We start from the raw sequence: 27,507 nt of genomic DNA on the forward strand, positions 1-27,507 counted from the left end.
TGTTGAAATAAATAAAATTGATCTCATCTCAGTAGCATGGGTTTCTTAGTACAAGTATTAACCCGAACTATACGTAGAGAACTTGTAAATTTATCACGAACTACACTGTAGAATATACACTCCATAGCAACATACAGCCGACAGTCTGGTTCATCCTGAGTTGCGAATCCAAGGTTTTGCTTACTGCGCTAAACAAATTGATCGCCATGCATCGGAACCAGACTTTGACGAGGTCAAAATGGAATGAGCAAGTTTCAATTTGGTCCCCAATTTGTTGAGATTTTCATGCCCTAAAGGTCTGTAAAATGTAACTTTTGTTCGTTTAAGGTAAGTCATGTAAGTACTTGTTCCTGTAATAAAGGGAGGGATGAGATTACATTGCAATAATATAGTTTTTTCAGGATGTTTTAAATCTTCTCACGTTTTTATTTTTAATTAATAAACACGGGGATCTGGCCGTATCCTGCCACCACTTTTTCACTCATTATTTTACAAAAAGGGATATCTCTTTAAGGTTAATTCCTCTCACACAGAAAATGTCTGTATCCTGCCACCACTTTTGCATTGCTATGAAACAAATAAGTATCTAATTTACTCAGAAATTCAATGTAGCTGATAAGTGATAGCCCTAATAAAATAATATTCCTTTTTAATTTTACCTTTGTCTGTGTTGACTGAGTGTTGTGTTGTGTTGGTAAAAAAATTTCATTTTCCTGTCGCCAGTCTACGATTAAACACATACTGCAAAAGTGGAAGGAAAACAATGGCATTGGATTATGTGTTTATTACTGTTATACTCTTGTCATGCATGTCAGTAAGTTTATAAAAATAGGTTGTACGGCAAGTCTTTCCATGTGTACTGAGTACTGACTGACACAAAACACAAATGAAAGACAGACGTCCTTGCATTTGGTTTTTAAAAAAAGACCTACATGTAAAAAGTGCTGGAAAAGCTATGTCTTCGCGAAATATCTTACACTGATTCAGTTCAGTCGTCTATGGAACATTTCAGAAATTTAATTCAAAATGGAATAAGTATTCTGTACTCTGTCGTCCATTAAATCTTGTTTTGCTGTAACAGTACGCCCTTTTATTTGATCTTTTCTATGTAAATTTATGATTGATTTGAGAGGAATAAAATCAAATCCTAGGGACAGGATAACAAAAAAATGATAAAAATATATACTGTCAGAAGTTTAACCAGTAATGATCAATTTGTTTGTTTCCCTCCAGCAGTGCGATAAAGTCAGTAATCCATCATGGCTGCAGCTCAGAGTGACCAGAAGCCGTTCAACGATGCACAGTCACTGCATAGAAAAGAAGAGCTGTACACTTTGGGGAAGCTCGGCTTTGGAACTGTAAGTTGTGAAATTATGAACAAATGCTGTAGGTTATTTATAAAGTCTCCATTTGCTGATTTGGAATTTTAGGCTGCTTCATGATCATTCAAGTAAACAATACATTTCAAAAATCAACTGTTTTGTATTTTTATGTTTTTATTGACATTTACTGATTTTTACAATGACTAGAATATATCCTGTTCCTGTTTAGATACTGAATCACAATTTCTTAATTTGTGCAATTCATAGACATTGAAATAATGATTGTATGAGAGAGATTGGCTGTTGCCAGCTTTGTGTTTATATCCCCTAGTGGGAGTTTGCTAAGTTCCTTTGACAGGAAGATCATCTTAACAAACAATCAAACAAATATTTGTATGTAAATTATTGCTGTCCAAAAACTTCCGAAAACTATGTGTCTCCACATCTTGTCTGTTCATTTTCCGCAATATTTAGTTTAAAATCAAAATTTAAATAATTTTATTAATTCTCTTTTTGCAGCGTGATTTACAGAAGCGTTATGAAGACATCCTAGGACCTCTGAGTCTCTTTGCTCCTTATTTAAATGAGAAAGGTACTTACACATGTACATGGAAATTATTTATTTAACATATTCTGCATATATGAATTTGTTTAATATTCCAATTTACCTGACTTTTAACTTAAGAGCATATTATTTTGATTTAAAGTTTGAGTGGCCAGGGCATGGTCGCTTGCCCAATGGCTCTTTTCCAACATGGACAGGACCCAATTTTATAGAGCTGCTAAGCACAAAAATTTGCTTAGCATGAAATGTCTTCCAGGATTACCAACCAAGTTTCCATTTGTTGCATTTTGCTTGTTATTGGTGTTCAGCTATTGTTTGCTTAAATTCTGAAAAATCACGTGGAAATTTGGTTGGTTAAATCCTGTTTTTTATCAAGGAAGAAATTTCATGCTAAGCAAATTTTTATGCTAAGCAGTTCTATGAAATTGGGCCCTGGTCCGAAAGGGTATTCCCCACCGACTTGTACATAAACAAGTCTGTAGTGGAGTATGTTTGACAAACCTGACCCCAACTGTGCAAACATTCATGGGTCCTGCCCCTGGAATGGTGGGATACAATCTCTAGACCATCTGGAAGAATGTGGAATAACCATCAGTTAGTTCATCTCTCGATATATGACTGGTATATTGAGATTTAAGCATTGGCAGTTGTCGAATGCGAGGGTCTACTATTATTATAAGGTCCTATTTTTAAATTATGTAAATTATTCCTGTTGTTGAGTCAATTAGTCCCTCCATTTCGACTGGCTCTGTATGAAACCTTGATACGATTGTCATTCTTTCTGTTTTAGTTCCAGAAAAAATTGAGCTGGACATTAAGCGACCGGTGACTCCCATCGATGTAAGTGTGCTCTTGAAGCTTCTTCTTGCTCCCAAAAATGTTATCATTAGCTGAAAGATGGAATGTTCTTTGGATTGTCGTGGCTGTGCGGTGTAGTTGACAGGACCCAAGCTCTAGTGTTGTTAGCAGCAGGGTGTGGGTTTGTTACAGGGTCATGACACTTGTAGCCTTGAGCAAGGCACTTGGCCATAGGTGCTTCGTAAAAAAAAAGTTGGGAAGGTAGTGCATTCTGCTCTACCAACCAGGCTCCTAGTGAATGATACCCAAGCCTACATCCTTATGGTCTGTAAAGGGGGTAACCATGTTTCAGCCTTAGGAGTAGATGGCTATGTGCCTTCGGTGACAGTTGATCTTGGTCAATAGTAGTGTTATTGAATATTAAGTAATAACCCCAAAGGGAAACTGACTAGGTAAATGTTGATATAATTTTGGGTTGAACAAAGAACAATCGACTAGAGCGCGACTTGAACCTGCAACCTCCGATTAACATGCTTATTGATAATGGTACCATTTCTATTATTTAGCCTTGGAGAAAGATTCTGCTAGGGTCGAAACGTCAAGAACTTTTTGTTCCCAATATTTTTACGCAAGAAACTTTCAAGTATGCATCAAAGTTGGAACATTTCAAAAGATTTGCCAGCAACACCAAAATAATAATGTATTTTATTCTCCCCTCTCCCCAATTGTAGGAAAGTATCAAAAATCCGCCCTCAACATTTACTCAGCTGGCCAAGCTGATCCGACGTAGGATTGCTTCAAGGCCCGATGTCACTCACATCACAGTAGACGAGCAACAAACACTGGTAAATGGAAAAAATTAATCTGAATTTTTATTTGAATGTGTTTTGATTTGTCTTGTTCTTGACCCCCATTGCCACAAATTGCACCAAAATAAAGCAAATTTTGGCGTCACATTTGGTGTTTTTCGCTGCGAATGTTTTGCAGGAGTTGAGCACAAGTAAACTGATGCGAATTATATGTGCGAATTTTGACGCCAAATTCGTATGGCATTCGCAGGAAGTATGGACGGGGAGTGTCTTAAAAGTCGTGTATGTTTTAGGCTCAAAAGAATGTTCCTGTTGACATGGCTGCAATCCATTGGATTGCCAGAATGGTTAAATGTCCAAGCCGTAGGCTCCATGCGTTATGTACTGCACGTAAAAGAACCCAGTACATCGTAAAGAGAAGGGGTTCGTCCCCTGTGTCCCTGGTTGGATTGACTGCACATTGCACCACAGCACCTTGAAAAATGTAAAACTATTACAGGTTGCTACATGCACATGTAAGGGAAAAGGTCTCATACTTCAACATGTAGATCTGCATACCTTGCAGGAGAAACACTGAATACTAAAGTGCCATGAGTGTCACTGAGCGACGGATTCGAGTCCTATATAAGAAACCACTGTAAATGAAACAAGACTCCTCTTTCTAAATCAAATCTCTTCTTTCTTCCTGTGATAGGCTGGTATAATCATGGGTGAAGTCAACTGCATCTGGCCCGACATCAGGAGACAAGTGGACGATCCATTCCTGGTAGGTTCCGAAAATATGTAGCGATTTGTATTTTTCAGATACTCCCACCTTGGGTATGTCTTCAGCAATCAGGGGATCATCTTCGCTCAATGGTTTCTTTTCCTGTCTTTCACCACTGTGGGCCACGGTTCAAATCCCACCTCAGACCGGAGCCTTGCATGTGGATTGGGTTCTTTTCAGAACTGAGAAGTCTCCTGAATTCCGAAAATCTACTATGCAGTAGTAGAGAAGTCTCCCTATTTTCCCAAAAATCTAACCTGTGGTAGTAGAATATAAAGCAAGACAAGTTCTTGAAAGAAAATAATTTACCAAGCAAGTAGAAAAGTGTTACCTCAAACCAAACATAAATTGATACCTCGCCATGGAATGCCTCAAATCTCATACCTCGTTTTTGCTGGTTAAAACTCAATCTGGCTCATTTTTTCGCTTTTTGTTTCATAACTACCCTTAAAGGCAGTGGACACTATTGGTAATTGTCAAAGACTAGTCTTCACAGTTGGTATATCTCAACATATGCATAAAATAACAAACCTGTGAAAATTTGAGCTCAGTCGGTCGTGGAATTTGCGAGATAATAATGAAAGAAAAAAACACCCTGGTCACACGAAGTTGTGTGCTTTCTGATGCTTGATTTTGAGACCTCAAATTCTAAACTTGAGGTCTCGAAATCAAATTCGTTGAAAATTACTTCTTTCTCGAAAACTATGGCACTTCAGAGGGAGTATTTCTCACAATGTTTTATACTGTCAACCTCTCCCCATTACTCTTCACCAAGAAAGGTTTTATGCCAATAATTATTTTGAGTAATTACCAATAGTGTCCACTGCCTTTAAGTCACTGTAAGTACAAGTGAGTTTTTGTTGTTTATTCTTTTCAGACTGCAAATGAGAACAAGGAACTTCAGAGGAGGATCACCGTTCACATTGTGACAGTATGTGAGCAGCTATTTCTACACTACATGGAGAAGGCAAAAGGTATGTCACTGTTTGTCCCGAGTTGTCTCTGTTTGTCACTTTCAAAACAAAACTCAAAACCTACTTGTTCATTCAGCCTGGTCATTAATCCTTTGTTGTTCTGTTTGTCTCTCCTTTCTCGCCTTAATCTTGTTTCATTTATTGTTCAGCGCTTTGATCTGTGTTAAAGGCGCTATATAAATACGTATATTATTATTTTTTATTATTATTTGTCCCGAGTTGTTTTTTTAAAAACTTTTTGTCAATTTTTTTTTAAGGGGTTTGATAACTTTTGTAGATTAATTTTTTTGCCCATGACATGAATCCCCACTCACTGTGAATGAAGACGTACTATGTACAGTATGTAATATACGTGTACTTTACCCGTAGAAGTTTCAGTTCATCAGTCGCCATTAAGTTTTTGAGAAAAAAAAAGTGAAAATCAAAAAGCAATTTCTTCGCATATAATTGTTATACTCGTTTCAACTGTGCACCCAAAAGTAAAGTTATAAAGCCCCTTTCATTGCCCTGTTTGTTGGCTTAAAGTCAGTTCGAAAACCGTAACCAGTGAATGTATCACTGGTAACCAAGCAGGCACCCATGAACCACAGATGGGAGCTTGAGGAGGTGGACTGAAATGGCAGGACTGGAATAAATTTACTTCCAGACAGGCGAAGATGACAAAGGCTCAGCAGAGTTTTGGGACCTGCCCTAAAAAGAAAAATTCCCTCAGTGACTCGAGACTTGCCCTAATAAAGACTTGAGACCTCCCCCCTCAAGAGAATGTGAATAAAATTTGACATGAACAAACTTCCATTTCTTTTTTCCAGTGTTAGAGCATCGAGCTGTTTTCAGCAAACCAGCCAACATGAGCAGGCTTAATGCTCAACTCTCCATCGATGCCAACAAGTTGTAAGTCCATGTGTACATGTAATTGCGGTTTTGAATGATAAGTAAACTATAGTGGCCTGCATTATGTTGGCTTGTGGTGAAAGGGGCTATCTTCACAATACTTTTATAATAACTACATGTAGTTCTTATATAGGGTCGTTTATTATGTCGAACCAATGCGCTTTACCCTGTGCTTAGTACCCTAGTCATTGCGCCAATAACATTCCTGTAATCTTTCTCAGCTCCCTGGGGAGTATACATGTACATCCCCGGGCTGCCATGACACTCCAAAATCTTTTTTAAACACAATATCAACCTTTACTCTCGCAGGTACTCATTTAAACCCCCTGGATGAAAAGAAGCAAGTGATAGTAGAGTATCTTGCTCAGCATGCTCAAAAATACAAGTGTCATGACCGGGATTTAAACCCACACCCTGATAAACTGAACCACAAGAACTTGATTTTTATGCTCTAACCCGCTCGACAACGACACCCTGCAGTAGTACGAAATATTTAGCATCATTCGTTTTTTTTTCTCTTCTGCAGCCTAAACATCCTTGCAGTACGTCGTCACATTGTTGCCGATATCAGAGGTGTCTCGTCAGACTCGGAGGAAGAATATCCTGATGATGCTCCAGCAGAAGATGAAGCGGCCCCCCTCTCTTATCAAAAACTGGTAAGGACAGTTGTGTCTACACAGCCATTTTTTCTGAAATTGCTTGGTCTCTTGAAGGTGTTTTGGATTCGCTTGGTGGTTTTTTTCTCCCCTGTACTTAAAAAAAATCACAGGCATATTACTCTGGTGAGATTCAAATCTATGATCTTTGCAATTCTAGAGTAGTGTCTTACCAACTCGACCACTGAGATCTCCCGGTACCTAGAGGTAGTTTGAATCCTATAGGATTATTTGAGCAGCGGGTACCGTAACAATTTCATAGACATGATAGATGATAAATTACACAGGCATGATGTTTTTTCTACTTTAGGTCTGATATCCGATTTGTTTGCCCTTGGAAAAATCAGAAACTTGTGATTTAAGTAGTCTGAAATTACCATGAAAGCCTACACCATGTGCATGTGTAAGCCAGTCCTTGTACCTGATAAATTAATCCTACAGTTTTTGAAGGACCACATAATCATGCCTGGTTGGAATCGGGGCTAGTTGTCATTTATTGTCATGAATACTTACTTTTGTAATATGAAAACCTAACTAGATTGAGACCAGCCGCCCCAAACGTAAGAAGCGCTACCGCCAGACAGTAGAGCGAGAGGTGCGTGATTTGAAACGCCAGATGCCACCGATCCAGTCCCATAAGGTGTTGGACTACCTGCCTGACGTGAACGTCCTGCAGAGGGGACTGCTGAAGCAGACTTCCGCTGAGAGAACGGCCAACGTGCGTGCTGCGAGGCTCAAGGTGGACGAAGAGGCAGAGAGACAGAGATTTGACAGGTGGGTCGTGGGTTCGGACTGAGGGGGTTGGAGGGGACATGAGATGGTAGAAGGATTCTTTAGCCGTCTGTATCATTTTGGAACGAGTGAAACAGGAATGAGAAGTTTATTCTGTCTTGTTGCCCATGGTCTTGGCCTTTTGGTGCCCCATCACTTGTCAACATTTCAACTTTGTACAGTGTCTGCTGAGAAAACAGCCTAAATCTGGTATTATCATACACACTTCATAGTGGAAAGATACCAACGGCATCTCTGGCAAATGGACATCAAGCCTTAGAAATCTGAAAAGCGGATATCAAAAAATGATTCTTTGATGATTTTTTGTTCCCGTTCATGTTGCAGAGACAAGGAGAGGAAAGCTCGACCGAGGGCCAAGCTGAGGAGATCACACTCTGTGGATGAGATAGTGATTGATACACTGTTTGATGAACTGGGTATTGACTACAATTCTGTACACCGCAGGAGGCGTAGTATTGAGTTTGACCCAAAGGAAGTAAGTTTCTATATTTGGAATGGTTAAAGAGGGGCTCCAATGTCAAATTCACTTTTGTGATGCACTCATTTTTCATATAGATATATTCCTCAAGAAAGTTAACCAAAAAATAAAATTTTTAAATTGTGTAAATTCTCGTTTTGATACTTTTTCAGAGTGAAATTGATTAGACAGCAACAACAAGTATATTCTAAAGTCTTTACATCCCAAAGAGGAATTTGTGCACCGTTCTAAAGGTCAAATTCAATTATAAAAAGAAAACAAAAAATAGTTAATGGCTAAACTTTGGACCCTAGCAGAATCTTTCTGGAAGACTCTGCTGGGGATCTGAACGCCAGGCCATTAACTATTTTGTTTCGCGCTTATATCACGAGTCTTTTTGGTCGGTAAGGTGTTTGCAACAACAGCTAATTCTATTTTCTCATAATAATAAATGAACATGCCCCAGTACAGGTTAGCCCTATTCCATGCTTTTAAATGTTGTTATTCCCCTAGCCATCAACACCGAAGACGGACAAAGCAGACATCAAGCCTGAAGATACAAGAGCGTACATCCAGCAGGACCTTAAGAAGCTATCAGCATATCGGTCAGGGAGGGACGATGGGAGAGACGAGCAGCTTGCTGAGGATGAAGACCTCCCTCCTCTTTTACAGGTATTTATGCGTTCCACTTGCGCAAACAAAGCGTAACCGTTCGCGCAAATGCTTTTTATCAGTGGAATGATTGGTTGCGCACTTTGTGATGTAAATATGGCTGCACTCTGTTATAAAGATGGCGACACAGTTGCTCTTTCTGCAAATTGGTTTCTATAAATATGTAATCTTTGTGTAATTAGTTTAGGAGTATTTATTAATACAAACTACCGTATTTTCCTGCGGATAAGACGCTCGGCGGACAAGGCGCAGGACGCTAAAATGACCAAAAAAAATTCAAACGTCAGCAGACAAGGCGCACCGCCGCACAAGGCGCACGTTTAACCGCAAACAAAAGAACACCTGGCGCCACCCGTTGTCGGTACATTGACACAAAGACGTAATTTGTTGCCTTTGAGAACCTACGTATACCGACCTTTATCCTATCAGCCAACGCTGTATATTGTAAACAACATAAAGTTCGGCCCAATCAGCGGGCAGAAACCATGGTCCACGCACTGTCTGAAGTTCATTTTATTTACAACATGAACACAATGCCTCCCTGGACACATCCATCCGACGTCCCCACAAACTACGAGGGTCCTTGCTGATACAGATACATTGCAACGACAGACGGACGTAGCGTGTGGGTGTGGTAATGTATCCTCCGGCCGGGATGTCGCTGCATGCACATTAATATGCACATGTACACAGTAGATTGCGCTGCTCAATCTCGAGATTGCACAACAGATGTTGGAGACCATGTTGGCACCGTATTGAACGATGTTCGCCGACGGGTTGCGCTAAGCCGTCGCATTTGCGCTGCCTGGAAATGCGCCAAAATTCCCACGTGACTGTGCGGATCCCAAGCATGCCCAGACATAGCCAACATATGCGGTCAAATTCCATTGCGGACTTGAGAGCAGTGACTATTGGGCATCTATATCGCTGCACGTTCATTGTATCCAAAGGGAATCACTGGATCTAGCGGCAGGGACCTTCCGGATAAAGACAGGGGCGCAGTCTAGCCCAGACACGTCGAGTCTTGTCTCAATGCGTTTATTGCTGGTTCACGTATTTTTTACCAATAGAGGGCGTTTAACCCCACGCTATTACAATGTTCCAAAACGCCCTCTAGCGTTCAATGTTTCTTGTATTTATTGTCACACTACCAGTAACAACGACTATAGGCGTGATATCTGCTTTTGTGTTGCGTGATTAAATTTACAGACCTCGGAACGGTTGCGTTTTGGGGCTAATTTTCTGTGTCGTTTTGAGAGATTTTCGAGTCTGAACTTGGACATCGTTGATTTTACAGGCAAGTTTCATGCAAGGGCAACCATGATTTTAACAACCGTTCCTACCCGAAGTTTTGAAGCAATAAAATAAAATAAACCCTCAAAGTTTACCACACAATAGCGGTTGGGTGAATGACGTTTGTATGAAGTTATTGACTGTCAATCGTTTTCAGAACGAATACCCGGCCACACAGAAAAACGTTTGTACACTGCCGACGTCCGTTGGACCGAAAGCTAGACGCATTGCAGCATTAATGGAATGAAAGCACGGTCATGGGGAATAAACACGTTGCAGCATTGTTGGAATAATTGGACCGTCTGGGGGATTGCGGCATTGTTCGAACGAAAATACGGTCACAGTGTCTGAATAGCCTTGTTCGACCGCATTATTGAGTAAGGATTCTTCACACGAAGATCGTTGATTTGAACTGGACATGAAGGTATTTTTTGTTTCACGCAGTGATCATTAAAAAAAAATCAATCGTCGGCAGACAAGGCGCACCGAAAGATAAGACGCATCGATGTTTTTGGGGTCTAAAAAGTCAGATAAGACGCGTCTTATCCGCAGGAAAATACGGTAATATTGAATTTTTATATAATCTTGATGAGTGTTTGTACTTCTAAGAATTTTGTGTAAATAGAAGTTAACAAAAAATTTATTTCCCACAAAAAGTGTAGCCTTTTTTTTTCGTTTTGAGCGAGACTTGCACAGTCTAGGAAAATCTGCCGAGGGTTTTAAATAATCGACTTAGTAATTTGTCCACTTTGGTGTCGTGAATCTTCTAACAGGCGATCTCACAGACGGCAAGAGCAGATGCACGGAGGGAAGTGTTACAGAGAGAGTTGAAGAAGATTGAGAAACAACGTGCACTTGAAGAGAAAGAGGAAAAGTAAGTGTTCCCCTCTAGCCAGTTCAATTCATCATTAAAAATCAATATCTTGTTGCACAGGCATGATTTATTTTTTTCGGTAGGAGGCAACTTTCAACCATTAAGCCGAGTTCATACTCCCTGCAAATGTGAATGCGATACAAATTTTGGCGTCACAAATTTGCAACAAGTACACAACAGTTGAACTGTGTTCAACTCCTGCGAAACATTTGCTGCGAAAACAGCCCTGTGTTGTTGCAAAATGCACTTTGCAATCGCAGGAAGTATGAACGGAGCCTTACTTATTTGTTTTGTCACTGAAAACTCCCATTTGAACACTAGCACAATGACAATTTCTATCCAGGTATTTACAACATTCTAAAGGCTGATATTTTTTCAATGGTCATTCGATCAAGCACAATCACACCATTGGAAATTTGTGACATATTTTAGTCATTGTGCAATCAGCAGTTAGCTTAGTCAGAATTGAACCTACAAACTTTTGATTGCAACAAGTCCTGGGCCCAATTTCATAGAGCTGCTTAAGCAAAAAATTCATTGCTTAGTAAAATCAGATTACCGGCCAAGCTACCACTCAATTGTTATGCTAAGTAAACAACAGCTAAATACTAGTCATAAGCAATGTATATGGCATGAAAGTTTGGCCAGGAACATGTGTAAATTAAACGAGCTATTTCCGTGCTTAAGCAAATTTTTTGCTTAAGCAGCTCTATGAAGATCTTAAGATTTTATGCAATTCTTGTTTTTTTAATTTTCACCTTAGGATTGAGATATCAGATCCCACCCACCCCCAGCCAGCGACGGTCACCACACGCATGCCCAACAAGTCGGTCGTCCGAACCTCAGATGTCCGTGTGTCCGAGAGAGTTAGCCTGTCCTCAATCACACTCAAACTCAACACCACTGTGTTCAATGAGCTGAATGATGATGTGAGTAGCAAAGGCTAGGAATCTCATTTGGGTTTCAAAACACAGTTCATGCTGTTTTGTTCTGTTTGTTTTTTGTTTAGGGGGGTCCTGTCAAAATAAATGGAGGACAGGTTGTTGGATAACAATGTCAAATTTTTGTTGGATTTCCATGGGACTAAATTTCTATGTGAGACATGGTTTTATCTGCTGAAAGGCACTTGTTATCTAATGCACTTAAACGGCAGTGCACTCTTCTGAGGTCTGCATGTTATGTAGTGTACAATGTAGTGTACAATACAATCTTGAAGTTTTTGGAGCGATCTGGAAGATTTGAAGGTCAGTCATCATTGTAAATAACTGAAGATGTGTTTTGCAATTTGTTTTACTGGTACATATAGAGACCCCCTCGTTTGTGTTCCAGTAGATAGTGATGTAAGTCTCCGTGGTTTGTTAACAAATGTAACCCCAGGAACTGTAAACTTCTCCCATTTTCCGATCGCTTTTGTATACAAAAAATTCAATAATTATGTGACACTTTGGCGAGTTTTATTGATAAATACCTTTACAAACAAAGTGTGTATGATTTAACATCACTCAGTTGTGTAAACATTAAACCAGTATGCTCCTTTTACTAAATCAATTTGACCATTTGTGGATGATTGTTTTAACAATTTCAAGGTGGATGGAACTACAATCAAGAAGCTGGACAGTAACCTGTTCCGAGGTCAGGAGATTAATGAAGTATACCTGGAGATTATGAAGACGCTACCAACGGACCACATGGCCTACGATCAGGTAACTACATTGAGTATGGTCGAAAGGGCATCACGTGGCCGTGTTTAAACGTGTGATATGTATAAACACAGTAATAAGTGTTTAAACACAAGCGGTGGCATGCAAGCTTACATGTGGTGCAAGTTTACTTGTAATGCAATTAATACATACTGGTACTTAATGTAAAAACCACACGGGCGTGACCCTTCGCGAATCGGAGCCCCATTATGTGACAGAAAATGAAAATTCTGACATTATTTTGCTTTTTAGCAGTTAGGCATTTATAAATAGGAATAAAAGAGTAGTGACTTGGTCTTAAACGGCCGTTTAAAATCTTGCAGGATCGTGAAATCAGCCGCTGGTAATATAAATTCATCTGTAGGCAAGCTGATGCAATTGTTGACCATCATTCATGTATCTGTACTGATGATAATTAATATTATTTTGGTTCTGTTTTAGGATGATTTCATGGAGCAGTCATCCAGCTATGGAGCCCTAGCTAGCCACACTATCCTAGCCTCATCCATGCTGCAGAAACACGGCCAGGATCGGGTGCTCAATCCCACCCTGACCAAGACTGAAATACCCCCATGGGGTGAAGACCGTGAGGAGTGGTCCAAAAGGTAAGATGACCTGAGGTGGATTTCACAAAGAGTTAAGACTAGTCTTATCTCGAGTAACTTGTGACTAGCCTTAAGTTGGTAATATCTCCTAGGACTTGTCCTATTAAACTCTTTGTGAAACCAACCCCTGGGCAAAATTTCATAGTGCCGCTTAAGCAGAAAATGTTGCTAGACAATTTCCTGCTGAGCAAGAATGAGCAGGATACCAGTCACAAATTGAACACGTGACATGGTAGTTTGGCTGGTAACCTTATTCTGGTAAGCACAATTGTTTTGTGCTTAGCTGCTTTTTGTGCTATTAAACAGCTCTACGAAATTGGGCCCTGGGCCAAATTTCATAAAGCCTGTAAGCGCTAAAACTTGCTAAGCATCGAAAATCTGGCTTACCAGAAACAAGTTACCAGGGAGTTGAGGTGGTTTAAGGAATGAAATAAATGGTCCATTGACCAGGGGTTACGATGTTGGAGCGCCATGAGTGACAAATTTGAACACTTTATGAAACCACTATTGTTATCGTAATTTGTTTCATTCATGTCGTTTTGATATTATCTTGTGATGTTTATAATGACTGTTGGACAAACTGATTGATTATTTGTCTTACCAAAATGTGTATATTTGTGTTTAATTGTTATAACTGGTGCTCCTCAATGGTTTGTGCTATCACCATTGTTGTAATCATTGTAAACTCTCTGATTGTTTTTTTTTTCAATTGATGATTGTGCTTTTGAAAAATATCTGATTATGCTTGTTGGTATGTGAAGCGCGATGAGTGCTCTGGAATTGCACTATATAACATGTATCAAAACTTGTGTTACCATAATAATGATTGATATTATCCAACCTCCTGATCATTTGTTTTCTTCCCCCTCCCTGTTTCTATCTGCTGTTTTCCCATAGAATCGAGTGGTTATTGTTTCCAAATATATTGCTGTATTTCTTGTCTATAATGTCTGTATTTTTATGCATTCTTTGCATTTTATACATTTTTATTGTATACTTGTTTGTTACGAGTTTTAACCCAAAGTGTTATATCTGTATTTTGTAGGAATTTCTTAGCATGAGGTATTTCTTTTGTATATTTTTTATTAGTTATAATACCTGTATACGTCTTATAGCACAAGACTCTATATAGGCCTAATTACTATTGTTTACTTGTTTATAGATATAAACGCCATGAGTAATTTTCTATGAGTAATGTCTTTTAGAATATGTGTGCTTTTAAAATCCATATATTATTATTATTTTATTCAAAATTGATAGTTTATAGTTTCACAGGTAGGCCTACATGTATTTATGGTTATCACTGTACATCAAGAATAGAGTGTTGTAGAGATACTCTACTACAAAGTGCCCGAATGACATTGCGACTACCCTCTTTTTTGCAGCCCCATTTTCAATGCTACCTTTGCCAAGAAACCTAGCGCCCAGCAGGGCTTCAACCTGGGCACCAGCACCCTCCTGGACACTCTAGGTACCCCCTCCAACCTCCTCAACCTAGGTGGTGGGGCAGAACTGGGTGGAGCCCTCGGCGGCCCAGGACCGGGGGGCTTGGATCTGGATGGAGGGGGTACTAAGCCGGTGTCGCAGGGCCTGGTGGATGACAGGACTGCGAGGTCGTACGCTTCGTGGCTAGCGTGGTGGAAGAACACTATCAGCTCTGATGATTATACCAAGTACTTGTCAACGCAGGTAACTATCTTGATTTTTTTGTCAGATTGCTTCCTTATCCCAACATGTACAGTATGCATAAAAAAACGAATACATGTATGTGAAAATTTTCACTTGATTGGTCATCAATGTTGAAAGAGAATAATGAAAGAGAAACCCCTTGTTGCACAAATTTGTGTGCTTTTAGACGCTAAAAAAAGGCTTCAGAGGCCAGAAGTATTTTATTAATTGAGTGTGAAATGACCTCTTTCTAAAAAACTATGTTACTTCAGAGGGAGCTGTTTCTCACATGTTTTAGACTATTGTATGATATTCTTCATCTCTTCAAAATGGTCATTTTATTTTGTACCTGCAGGAGACAGACTTCCTTGGTGTTGTGTTCCACATGTATGAGAAGGACCAGGAAGACAGCGACGCAGGCAAGACGGAAAAAGATGTACTAAGCTCCTCTAAGATGGCTAAACAGAGGTAAACAACAAACCAAAATGAATATTTTTTATCCCTGATTCAAATTTAACATCTCTTAAATCCAAAGTTATCGTGTACACAAAAAGATAGAGTTTTTCTTTATTCATGTGGCTTCTGTACCACACAGATTCTCAATTTGATTTTATTATTGGTGAGGTTTGCTTTAGCACCATGTGTAAATCTCTTTTGAGTAGTGTGCGATAGTTGAACTTCTTTATTTACTTTTTTTTATTTTGTAGAGAAAGACAGGAGAGAATGCAGGAATTGAAAACCCAGAAGACAGAGTTCCAATCCGGGATGTGGAATGTGAATGCCATATTGATGGGCGGACTAGGGAAGGATCCTGAACTCGAAGGTAATTTTGCGGTCAGTTTACCTTTGTAAAAACATACCTATCCATTAGGCTCAGGCCTGTCACTTCATGGAGGCATCAAAGGCGATTGCCTCCATACCCCTTGGTCGTTGCCTTGGTGTCCTTTGAAATGCATAATAGAAATTCACATTTCCTCATAGGGTTCCCTTTACCTTTAATATATGAATTTGTGCGCTTTATAAGTTTTCATGATTATTATTATTATTATAAAGCACTGCATATTCATTACTTTCCCAAGTTCCGTGGAAAAAAAACCCACAGGTAAAACATAATAAAAAAAAAGGAAAAAAACACACCATAGAACACATAAATAATATTCTTGTATCCTCATCGCAATTATGATATCTGTTAAAAACTATTTTTGTTTGTTTTTCCCAATCAGACGAGGAAGAAGACGTAGTTGAATCTGAACATGTAGACTCGCGGCCTCATTCTCGTCGCTCACAATCGCGACACCTACTCAGGAATCCCTCAAGAGGCTCGGCCAAGTCAGTCAAGTCAGTGGCGAGTGTACTGCCCAAACACGTCAGCCTAATGGTGCCTGGCGGAGGAGGAAGCACGAGGGCGTCTTCCCGCTCAACCATGAGGGACTTTACGAGTCGCCTGTCGAGCACGGTAAGGATCTCTTTCTCTTGTCTTATCTCTTTTATGAAATTCTTGTCTGAGCCGATCCTTTTTTAAGAAGATGTGAGCATCTGTGTCTCGATGACCGCATGTTTTCTAGATTTTCTTTTTAAAAGCACCGGATGGACACTAATGGTAGTACTCAAAATAATTGTTTGCACTAAAAACATTGTGAGAATTGACTCCCCTTGTCTTGAAGTACTGTAGTCTTTGAGAAAAAGGTAATTTCTCACACAAATATTAAAAGACTTCAGGACATGTGCAACAAGGGTGTTTTTTTCTTTCACTATTCTCCTGCAATTTCGATGACCAATTGAGTCCAAATGATCACAGATTTGCTATTACAATTGCATATAATAGGAAACACCACAAGTGACGATATTGATCTTTGACGATTTACAAATGGTCCAGTTCCTAATCAAAACAGATTTGAAAATTACTATTGGTGAAACAAATTGCAGGATAACCCAAATTACAAGTAAATTTTAATTTTCCTTTTTTTCATTTTAAGAAATCGCACCTGTCGCCGGCCATCCTGGAGCCTCCCAGCTCTCAAGATAGATTGGAGGATATCTGGACCTCTCTTCAGATGCCTGATGCTCATAAACTAGACATGGCCATCAAGTATAGCTCTGATGATCACATGGACAAGCTGCAGGATGTAAGTGTGACTCGCTCGTTTTAATACCCAGCCATGATATTCTACTTTAGTCTGTTTTCCATTTCTTTTGCCCTTAAATCAAAAACAAATTGTGATTTAATAGCCTTAAATGTCTTTTAGAATCTTTGCCATGTGTACATGTAGATTAGCCTTTTGTACTGGATGCCTGAATAACATAGCGCATGTATCTACCGATAAGGTATTTAAGGTGTTTGAAGAGCTGCTGTTGAGCATAAGTCAATATTTGTCTATAATCACCTTTCACCTACATTCATTTCACATGGAGAATCGAGTAATATGTTGTAGTTATGAAACAACATTACATGCACGTACACTGCATACTGCATGTTGCAGACAACCGAAAGTTAGCCTTCCATATCTGTGTTATGATTGTGTCGAGATGATGTTTGTCAGAGACACCCACATCACCTCAGACCAATCAAAGTTACATAAATACGGAGAGCTTATAACACGTCATGCTTTTCCAGTGAAATAATTGTATCCAATGAAACTGCTGGGGTCGATTTCACAAAAGAGTTACGACTAGTCCTAACTTTAGGAGATATTAAAACGTATGTTCAGTCCTAAGTTAGGAAGAGTAACTCGTCCTAACTCGAGATAAGGCTAGTCTTAACTCTTTGTGAAATCCACCCCAGGTTCTGTAAAGCAACTACTTGTTGTTATCCTTGTGGATAAAGACAGGGGACCAGTCTATGGCTGTGTCCGAAACAGTGACTTTGGCTGCAGCTACGGCTAGATCAGCGCGTCTGCCAGTGTTGAAGAAGAGGGAGACGCAAGCGATCTAGCAGTAGCTGTAGCCAATGTCGCCGTTTTGAAGACGTTCTTACTAGTGGACTGTTAGGGTAAGTCTGGCACCTCCTAGTGTTCACTCTTGTACTCATTTTCCACCCCGTGTTGTTGCAGGCAATTGAAGCTTGGGAGACTGCTACTGAGCTGATTCTACAGCGAGAGGCAATCCTCGCTAGGCTGGAAACATTTGAACGTCTCGCCTCGGATCCAGACAGGTTCTTCCAAAGGGGTCAGTCAGGAATAACTACATTTATTTATAATAATATTTCATCTCATCACATCATGCAAAGGAGAGATAACACAAGGCATTTACCTAAACTCTTCAAAAGTAACCGTGGTACAGTGGTTAGACTGCAGGACTTGCAATCACAATGTTGTAGGTTCAAACCCTACCAAGCTATCTACTGTCTTTGACAATGACTAGAATAAGTATTGTCGTCTAGTTACTCATTTACAATTTCTTGATTTAATTTCTTTTATTTAAACCAATATTTGTATGAATGAGTTAGGCTGTTGCCAGCTTGGCGGGCCCCTTGGGGGAGTTTGCCGAGTTCCCGTGGCAGGAAGATCATTCAAACACATTGCATTCTGTATTTCTTTGATAGGTCACCGAGGGTCGTCTGTAGCTCGTCTTGAAGAGGCCAAGCAGCGTAGTGAGCTGTACACCAGACTACATGATCTAGATGTTCACGTCAAACGCAAGGTCCAGTTTGTCCACACAAAGTTTGGCGATACACCAAGTTTTCAGGTCTGTTGTAATGTTCTGCATTAACTTTAATTAGATTTGTTTTAAGGAGGGTATAGAAAACAAATCTGAAAATTCTACTCTGCGGTAGTTGAACATAAAGCAAGACAAGTTTTGAAAAGAACAAAATCTACCCAGCAAAGTAGATATACACAAGGTGTTACCGTAAACCAAATAAACATTAATCAATATTGTTATGATGAGATTTTTTCTGATCTGTGACCCCCTGCAAATTTCGGAGTGACAAATCTCTTTGGTGATAGTGTTTTATTTTTCACTTTTGTCTTTTTCTAGGCAACCGATCTTTTCTTTTGTCTGTGGCTCTCTCATTTTTAATGTTTTCAAATTTTCCATTTCCTCGTCACCTTGTGTCTTCCTTGTTCTTCTCTAATGCCTTGTTAATTTTTATCACGATTTTAAACATTTATTCACAATTTATGATGTATAATAGTGGGGGTAATTAATTTTTTTATATATTTGTATCTATTGTAGTAAAAATGGTGTACATCTTTTGTATGTACATGTATTGTTTTATACCTGAATATAGTATTACATGTATAATCATTACTATTAATTATCTAATCGGTGTTAACGACTTTTAAGGTAATTAATAACAATGATTAAATGCATTGTTATTAATTACCTAATCATTTTTATTAATTACCTAATCATTGCTATTAATTACCTAATCATTGTTATCAATTACCGAATCATTATTCATTACCTAATCATCGTTATTAATTACCTAATCAGTATTTTTAATAATCTTATTATTATTAATTACCTAATCTTTATTATAAATTACCTAATCATTATTATTAACTTGTAAGTTTCTGCTTTATCATCTTATCAACTTCCACAGGGTCGACCTTACCTTCAGAAGATGAAGGGAGACTGCACAGAGATGCTTTATTGGTTACAACAGGAGAGGCGTCAGTATGCGTTGGACCACGCTACCTTGACGCAGGAGGTTAAACTACCCATAGCCGATCTGTCTTCCATTTCGTCCATCACTGCCTCATCTACCGCTTGAGTCCATTTCAGGGGTGGAGGTTGAGGTGGGGGTCGGACAGAACAAGCGTTTTTTTTAAAACAAAATGTCAAACCCTTTTCACCTCTTCCTGCCACTTCCAGAAAGCCATAGATGGCAGAGGTTCTTTTACATATTAATTTATTTCAATTTATTAAAGGCACTAGACACCTTTGGTAAGTATCCAAGACCAGTATTCTTACTTGGTGTATCCTAACATATGCACACAATAACAAACCTGTAAAAAGTTTGGCTCAATTAGTCATCAAATTTGCAGGAGAATAATGAAAGAAAAAAACAACCCTTTTTGCAAAAAATGTGTGTGCTTTCTGCTGCCTGAAAGGCTTGAAATCTTTGCCAGATTCAGATATTTGTGTTAGGTGTAACCTCTTTCTCAAAACTAAATTATTTAAGAGGGAGTTATCACAATGTTTTACACTATCATCTCTCCGTTGCTCATTGCCAAGTACCTTACTAAAAGTGTCCAGGGGTGGATTTCACAAAGAGTTAGGACTAGTCTTATCTCGAGTTAGGACCAGTTACTCGTCCTAACTTGGACTATGCGTCCTAACTTGGACTAGTCCTAAGTTAGGACTAGTCCTAACCCTTTGTGAAATCGACCCCAGTGCCTTTGCAGCCTTCCATTGAGAATGATACACAGTATTGGTTTTTAAAAGCTATTTTTGATGTGACAAAAACCGAAAGTTGTGGTAAGAAAACAATTGCATAATACTGTAATTTTGTACATATAAATTTTATGGCTTATAATAAATTTCAAAGAATTTGTACATAAAGATTGTTTATTTGTTTGCCTAAATTAAACTTGTATACTATGATGTATCTCTTGTACAACTTTTTATTGCTCAATAAAACGCTCTGTCAAGTCAACAAAATATAAGTTTGATCAGTCATTCTGTTCACAATAAAGTTTACCAAAACAAATCGGTCTTCATAAAAATATTTGCAATGCTGCCTAACTTTTTCTAGGATCCAAAAGATTTATCGTAAATTGCAAAATCACAGGCCCGGAGTTCTTCTGTAAGGTACAGCCGCACTGGAGAAAGCATCTTTTTCCCTCAGGATCAAACTAATTGTTTTGCAGTAGTGCCACAAATTCATCTCGGCAAAAGTTCTTGTTAGAAAAGCATTTTCACTTCTTGCGCCTACCAACACCCCAGCCCCAAATGTAAAAAAAAAAGAAAAATCCCTTTTCTCAATTGAGGAGGTGTGTTCATTTTGTGACTCAACACAATTGCATTTTGTGATTGATATGTGGCATGGTGTTCCCCTTTCTTCCCCGTAAATCAATTTTTTGTTAAAGATTATACATGTACATTCTATTTCCTGATCTTTCTAGCCTATTTCACTCCAATGCAGGAGGAAAGCCTCTTCACCAATTCCCCATTTCACTCTTTCCTACGCTGTCTGTAACCAAGCAATGCCCCTATCTCATCTTCTGTTTTATCTCCCTCTTTGTCATGTTAGGTTTACTGGATTCCAGTTGCTTGTTTTGCGTGCCCACCTGCTGCCACGCCTCCTTGCTAGGTGACCTGCCAATCTCCATTTTGTTCGATTTAATGGTCTTAATAATACCATGTACTCTTGATTTCTGTCTTAGATCCTCATTTGTCACCCTGTCCTTTTGTGTTACTCTTAGCGTTATTCTTTCTATTGCCATCCCCTTTCCCGACCTGCTGCTACCCTTAGTCCTTTCTCAAGTCGTTTAGTGGTTGTCCATGTTTTGGCACCATACGATAGGACAGGTAGTCCTTTCTCTGTGGTATAATGAACTGATCGAATACCTGCCTTTTCAGGGATATAGGAAGGGTGTGATCTGGAATTTGACTGGAAAGATGTAGACAAGTGTGCAAAACTTCACCCATTGGTTTTGGAAAACAAATGCTTTCAAATCACAAAAGGGTAGACTTGCTTCCAAGTTTGTGATCGTGTCTTTTAGAAGTCTACCCGAAATAGCACCCTCTTGTGGATTAACCTTAGACTTGAAATCAAGTCTACCAAAGGGTAGATAATGGCAGATCCGAGTATTAGATGGGACTTGGTGTATCAACACTCGCCAAGAGTTTTGAGAAGTTCTGGAACGAACTCGTTCCACAGGCGACATTTTTGAGCCGCGATGCCACGCCCATTCAGCATCTCTGGTGACAGATCTTTGTACTCGAGTCCCTCAACGGTGAACAACGGCCACTCTGTCTTTTTTTCTTCGCATGTGAGTTTAGCATCCACAGAAGACAGGTTCGGGTTGCTGGAAAATTTATAGAAACAATGAATTAGTAAAGACGGGTGAAGTTAGTTTCCCGCGTCGTCGCTTCCGAAGTCTATTGTCGAAAGGTTGGGCACTCTGAAACAACAGAAAAGCAAGATGGGAATTGTTTCTGTTTGTAATCCCTGTGGGGCACCTCCACAAAAAAATCTTCTAAATTCTGGTTAAAGGCATTGGACACTATTGGTCTCCCTCTTAAGTAACGTAGCTTTTGAGAAAGAGGTAATTTCTCACTCAAATATTAAAAGACTTCTGGTCCGAATCCTTTATTTAGGCTGTATAGTGACAATGGTCGTGGGTTCGAATTCCAAACACGAGAACTGCTTAACACCCATCGGGGTATGGTTACAGCTGAAGCTACTTACCCGGTTTTGGCCAAGTTGGACCAGTATCGGATAACTTGTATCGCCATGCGAGCCTCTTCTTCAGTGTATGTATACAAATCGGATTCCACCAGGGGGAGACCGAAGACGAACGCCACTTCGTCACCGTGTGTTGCCCCGGTCCACGGCGTGCCGAGTAGGGTGGTCGTGGGGACGTGAGTCATGTGGTAACGGTACACATTACGCCCTGCCTCGCTGAAGCCTCTCGCCGTCTTGTCCGCGGAGCACACGAACAGGATGTCACCGCAAACTTGGGACAGACTCCCAAGATAGTCGCACTCGGGGTTATCCACGCACGCGGCGTCAGTGTACAGCAGGGTGGCTGCGGCAGAGACAAGCGGTTCGTCACTGATGAAAGATGTACAGATCTGAGAGAACGTCTCGTAGGAGGTCTTGTTTACGAACGGCGCAGTCTCGTAGTTTGTTGGGTAGAAGAGAGGTGCCATAGCCATTCCCTCGTCGGCGTTGACACCGATGATTGTGGAGGCATCATTGACAGCGCCCTTTGCGTGCAGCTCTGACGGGCTCTCCGGAAGGAATGAACTTTCTTCAACTGGAACGAAGAGCTCAAGAATGGTATTTTCAAGTGCCACTATTGCCTGTGGTATTGAAAATTCAAACACAATCAGACAGAGCGATGTTCTCATGTGTAGTCCTTCGGAATCTACTGCCAGAGTGAAGCAAGGGTCGTTAAAAAAATAAATATAATGACTGAGTGCGTTTGAGTCTTTCCAGAGTAAACATGTCTCCCTGTGTCAACCCGCGGGTCTATTTCACAAAGACATTCTTCTCATATCTAAGGACTAGTCCTAATACACGTGTTAGGAGTTACTTAAACCGAGGCTATAGTCCTAAGTTAGGACGACTAGCTCGTCCTAACTTGAGTAAGACTAGTCTCAACTATTTTGCAAAATCTGCCTATAACCATGCCGTCGATTTTATCCAACTCTTCATAACTTAGAATTAACCTTTAGGACTTTAGGACGAGTTAAGGTCCGTTACCATAAACGTTCAGGACGCATTGAACCCATCCTTGGACGAGTTACGATCGTTCCAACTCGAGAAATGATTCATCCAAGCGTTTCGTTACATCGGCTGCTGCAGAAAGAAAGATCTACATGAAAAAAGGAAATCAGACAAACCTCGCCTTGTTGGTTCTCGATGAGGGCATCTACATCTGCAGTATTCTGCAGGCATTCCAGTAACTCCTCCGACGTGTCACGCTCGCAGCCGACGAGACCGCCGAGGGTAAAGGCTCGTCTCCGGGCCTTGTCTTTAGAGACGGTTGCCCACGGGGCACTGGGGTTGCCGCTCTGTGATGGTCAAAAGGAAAACAAATGGCTTGTCATGTTCCTAACTTAAAAACAAGCACTACAAGTTGGTGTACATTTCAACCCCACTGGATTCACTTTATTACGTCATTATCCTAACAGAATATTGACATGCCCTACATGTACACATCCTAGCACTTTGGCTATGATCTTAGGTTGATAACATGAAACAAATCCATATGAGAGGCTTGTTTTCGCTTTCGCGTCATACACTATGGAGTATAGCTTAATTACAAATAATAATATTATTAGGTTTAGCGCTTTTTCACAACCTTATGAGTGTATCAATATACGCAATTTCCTGCCGATCAATAATCAGGAACACCTGGGCGAGCCCCTTCTCTTTTCGATAAATGCACAGGGTTCTTTTACACGCCTTACACCGTACACGGAACCAACGGCTTTACGTACCATCCGAAGGACGAAGCATCATGATGTCTTGCTTTAAGGACACAGACAAGTGCCACGACTGGGACTCTTACACCGTCTAGCCGCGACACAACACAATGGTAGCTTACCTCCATGATGGCACCCCTAAAGAGGCGTGCACTCTCAGGGGAGAGCATGTGAAGACCGATGCTACCTGCTCCAGCACTGGTCCCAAACACCGCAACACGCTCGGGGTCACCACCGAAAGCTTTATCGTTAAAACATTAAACACTTTTTACACAAATTAAAGGAAAGGATACGTGTGGTAATGTAGTTTGTTTTGTAGGACTGCACGGGTCGTTTATTTTTGGTGACGTCACATATACCGCCCTGTGTGCCGCCATGTTTAGCTCAGCTCACATTAAATACTTATTTAATTCATGTATTGAGTGTGCCATTAAAACTTAGAGTAGTCTACTACATGTAACCACTCCTATAAATGACTGAAAAAGAAAAAACAAAATCCCCTTACTTGTGGAAGTAAAGCAGCTTTTGACAGTATGGCATAACTTTGAGAATCATGGTGTGGCTATAGACTAAGATACCATGCAGTTTTTATCCCAAAATCTTAGAAACGCTACCGTCAGAAACGTTTTTCAGAGTGTATATTCCAATATCGAATTGTTCTTCCGGCGATATCTTAAAGAACGCTCCACCATTTGAGATGAAATGTTTTCAACAAAACTTCTGCGAACTGTACCCTACCTTTGATATTGTCTCTCACCCACTCCAAAGCGAGGCGCTGATCAAGCAGTCCCATGTTACCTTGAATGACGTCATCTCCTGCAAAACAAATTAAACGGCCGTTTCAAAGATCAAAGCTGGGGCCCATTTCTCAAAGCAATAAAATTCACCGTAAGAGAAATTAGTGATTTTTGTTGTGACACCACCCTTTGTGAAATCTGCCCCACTTTGCCATGATTGTATATTGTACTATCTACTCACTACTTACTACTTACGGTTTAATGGGTAGATTAATTAGGCACAGCCTTTGGGACCCCATATCCAATCTTTTCCTCCTTCAAGTGAGAATCTAGTTTTGACTTGAATCTGGTCAAACACGAACTACATTGCAATAAAACCCCACATACCAAAAGTTAGGCAAATAATTAATTAGGATTATTCACCAGTTGACATGAATCCAAGCGCCCCGAGCCGATAGTTTAGAGTAACTACAATGACGTCACCAACCACAGCGATGGGCGTTGGGAACAAGGTATCTACGGATCCAGCCCCGTACATGAAGGCACCACCGTGGATGTACACTAAAACAGCTGCTTGTGGTGGCTGCAGAAAAACCAACACACACAATTATTACAATATTTAAATAAATGAATAAATACATATGTGCACAGGTACGATATCACTAAACAGATAAACATTGAGTACCTTTTCGCAAATCTTTTAATCGACAAACTACACCTTTTTCATCATTGACGCAGCTCATCAGATAACTGCTACGTTAGTGGTTTTTAAGGGCAGTGGACACTATTGGTAATTACTCTAAATAATTGTTAGCATAAAACCTCACTTGGTAATGAGTAATGGGGAGCTGTTGATAGTATAAAACATTGTAAGAAATGGCTCCCTCTTAAGTAACATAGTTTTTGAGAATTAATTTTCTACGAATTTGAGTTTCGATACCTCAGATTTAGAATTATTTTAAGGTCTCGAAATCAAGCGTCTGAAAGCACACAACTTCGTGTGACAATGGTGTTTTTTCTTTCATTATTATCTCGTGACTTCGACCACCGATTGATTTCAAATATTCACAGGTTGGTTATTTTATGCATATGTTGAGATACACCAAGTGAGAAGACTGGTCTTTGATTACATCCTGTCTTAATCCCGTTTTGACAATTGTTTTATCTTGAGGCAAACAAGTGATCTCATTTCAAGCTCTTATCACCAATACCTATAGTTGGGCAAAAGATAAGCTTGGCTTAATAGCATAAATCTGGGCTTAGAACTATGAGATGTATAACACTTCCCGTTGGGCGAACTATATAAACTATATATAAAGCTACACTGCTTCATTTGAAGCGCGGGGGTGGGGGGGGGGGGTACAAAATTAAATGAATACTTTTAATGTATTTTTTTCTTATCATTCTGTTCTTTTCAAACGAACATACCGCCGATTGTTCTAATTGCTTTTCTGCTTGTTGCCTTATGTTGTTTAATTTAATTTTGGTGACATATGTGTATTTCAAGGCACCCTCCTACAATGGTAGACTGTGTGGCCCACTGTTTCGTAATCCAAAACCATACTCTTTGATCTAATGGTTTGTAACGTGTAAACAAACGTTCAGTCAATATTACCTAAGGAATTTCTTGGTTTCGTACGGTCAAAGACATAGGGTAAAAAGACTATTGCCAACAGCCATTAATACACACAAAAGAAACATAACTTACGACTTCACGAGGAACAAACACATCTAGGACGAGACAATCTTCAGAGATGTTTCCCGTCACTGTGGCGATGCCAAGCGGGAACCGTGGCTGCGAACATGCATTGCCCAGCTCCGTAGCCATCAACTCTTCACTCCACGACTTAGCTACGGGAGGTTTGAAGCGCAGCGGACCGACGGGCGGCTCGCCGTACGGTATGCCGAGGTAGGCGTCCACGGTCCGCTGGAACTCAGGGTAGTAGTCGACGGGACTGAATCGAAGGGTAGTGCCCGTGATCCTACCCTGGCTTGTCGTTACAACGGGAGGGCCTTCTTCACAAAATGCTACTTTTGCGATAAGAGGAACCAGCAGTAGAAGAACACTGCTGGTAAATATATGCCACATCTTGAAAAACGGCCCTGGGAAGGGGGTGGGGTTCAAAGTGATTTTGGTAGCAAGAGCGTGAACTGAATTCTTGAAAAGGGTGCAATGAAACTTTGAAAGGAACCATTTATTATAGCCTATACAGCCATAATAATATGAACAATCGACAGCGTCATATCATTTGTTGTTGACATGACAGAGAGTCTTCAGTAGAGCTGATAATGTGATTTCAGCTTTAGTTTACTTAATGCAATCCTATTATTGTGACATAATGTAATCTGATCAGTCATGCTGTAGAAAGCAAAGGGCACATGTACGTCATATATATTTTGTTTAAGAGCACCGTCCGGACTCCCATAGCTCTTGTGTGCCTATCAGCAGAGTGGATTTCGAGTAAAATAGAGGCACTGCAGCCAAACTCACGAAACGCTAGCGTTAATCCTATCTCGAGTTCCTAACGTAGGATGGGTTCAATGCGTCCTACGTCTTCGGTTACGGAACTGAAACACATCCTAAGTACCAAGATTAATCCTAAATTTAAAGGCAGTGGACACTATTGGTAATTACTCAAAATAATGATTAGCATAAAACCTTACTTGGTAACGAGTAATGGGGAGAGGTTGATAGTGTAAAACATTGTGAGAAACGGCTCCCTCTGAAGTAACGTAGTTTTCGAGAAACAAGTAATTTTCCACGAATTTGATTTCGAGACCTCAGATTAAGAATTTGAGGTCTCGAAATCAAGCATATAAAAGCAC

The 27,507-nt window shown here is 40.0% G+C and overlaps 2 protein-coding genes across 3 annotated transcripts; one reads left to right on the forward strand and one right to left on the reverse strand.

The window, feature by feature from the left end:
• The first annotated feature begins 176 nt into the window (after positions 1 to 176).
• Positions 177 to 21,579, forward strand: LOC139942199 (coiled-coil domain-containing protein 87-like). Of its 2 annotated transcripts, none has more exons than XM_071938968.1 (24): positions 177 to 327; positions 1,234 to 1,358; positions 1,842 to 1,914; positions 2,678 to 2,727; positions 3,417 to 3,530; positions 4,189 to 4,260; positions 5,138 to 5,234; positions 6,044 to 6,125; positions 6,652 to 6,781; positions 7,320 to 7,555; positions 7,898 to 8,048; positions 8,544 to 8,702; positions 10,769 to 10,869; positions 11,633 to 11,798; positions 12,456 to 12,572; positions 13,011 to 13,174; positions 14,560 to 14,863; positions 15,198 to 15,310; positions 15,550 to 15,665; positions 16,066 to 16,298; positions 16,819 to 16,968; positions 17,893 to 18,007; positions 18,384 to 18,526; positions 19,386 to 21,579. In XM_071938968.1, exons 2-24 carry the CDS (start codon positions 1,260 to 1,262, stop codon positions 19,554 to 19,556), a joined length of 3,156 nt encoding a protein of 1,051 aa, XP_071795069.1. In that variant the 5' UTR covers positions 177 to 327; positions 1,234 to 1,259; the 3' UTR covers positions 19,557 to 21,579. The 2 variants fall into 2 exon arrangements, with proteins under 2 accessions (XP_071795069.1, XP_071795070.1); XM_071938969.1 differs by having other exon boundaries at positions 178 to 327; positions 1,237 to 1,358.
• LOC139942202 (acetylcholinesterase-like) lies at positions 20,396 to 26,947 on the reverse strand. The gene is made up of 7 exons (XM_071938973.1): positions 26,390 to 26,947; positions 25,105 to 25,264; positions 24,683 to 24,760; positions 24,067 to 24,185; positions 23,360 to 23,530; positions 22,200 to 22,816; positions 20,396 to 21,816 (listed from the first exon to the last, which is right to left on the reverse strand). Exons 1-7 carry the CDS (start codon positions 26,768 to 26,770, stop codon positions 21,618 to 21,620), a joined length of 1,725 nt encoding a protein of 574 aa, XP_071795074.1. The 5' UTR covers positions 26,771 to 26,947; the 3' UTR covers positions 20,396 to 21,617.
• Positions 26,948 to 27,507: the final 560 nt, after the last annotated feature.

Source organism: Asterias amurensis, chromosome 9 (genome assembly GCF_032118995.1).
Source record: "Asterias amurensis chromosome 9, ASM3211899v1".
Classification (NCBI taxonomy): Eukaryota; Metazoa; Echinodermata; class Asteroidea; order Forcipulatida; family Asteriidae; genus Asterias; species Asterias amurensis.

Coding starts and splice junctions, on each gene's coding strand:
- LOC139942199 (XM_071938968.1), top strand. CDS start 1,260: ATGGCTGCAGCTCAGAGTGACCAGAAGCCGTTCAACGATGCACAGTCA. Junction 7,556..7,897: donor GAGAGACAGAGATTTGACAG/GTGGGTCGTGGG, acceptor TTCATGTTGCAG/AGACAAGGAGAGGAAAGCTC. Junction 14,864..15,197: donor CCAAGTACTTGTCAACGCAG/GTAACTATCTTG, acceptor TTGTACCTGCAG/GAGACAGACTTCCTTGGTGT.
- LOC139942202 (XM_071938973.1), bottom strand. CDS start 26,770: ATGTGGCATATATTTACCAGCAGTGTTCTTCTACTGCTGGTTCCTCTT. Junction 25,265..26,389: donor TGTTTGTTCCTCGTGAAGTC/GTAAGTTATGTT, acceptor GTTTTTCTGCAG/CCACCACAAGCAGCTGTTTT. Junction 22,817..23,359: donor TCGAGAACCAACAAGGCGAG/GTTTGTCTGATT, acceptor TCAATACCACAG/GCAATAGTGGCACTTGAAAA.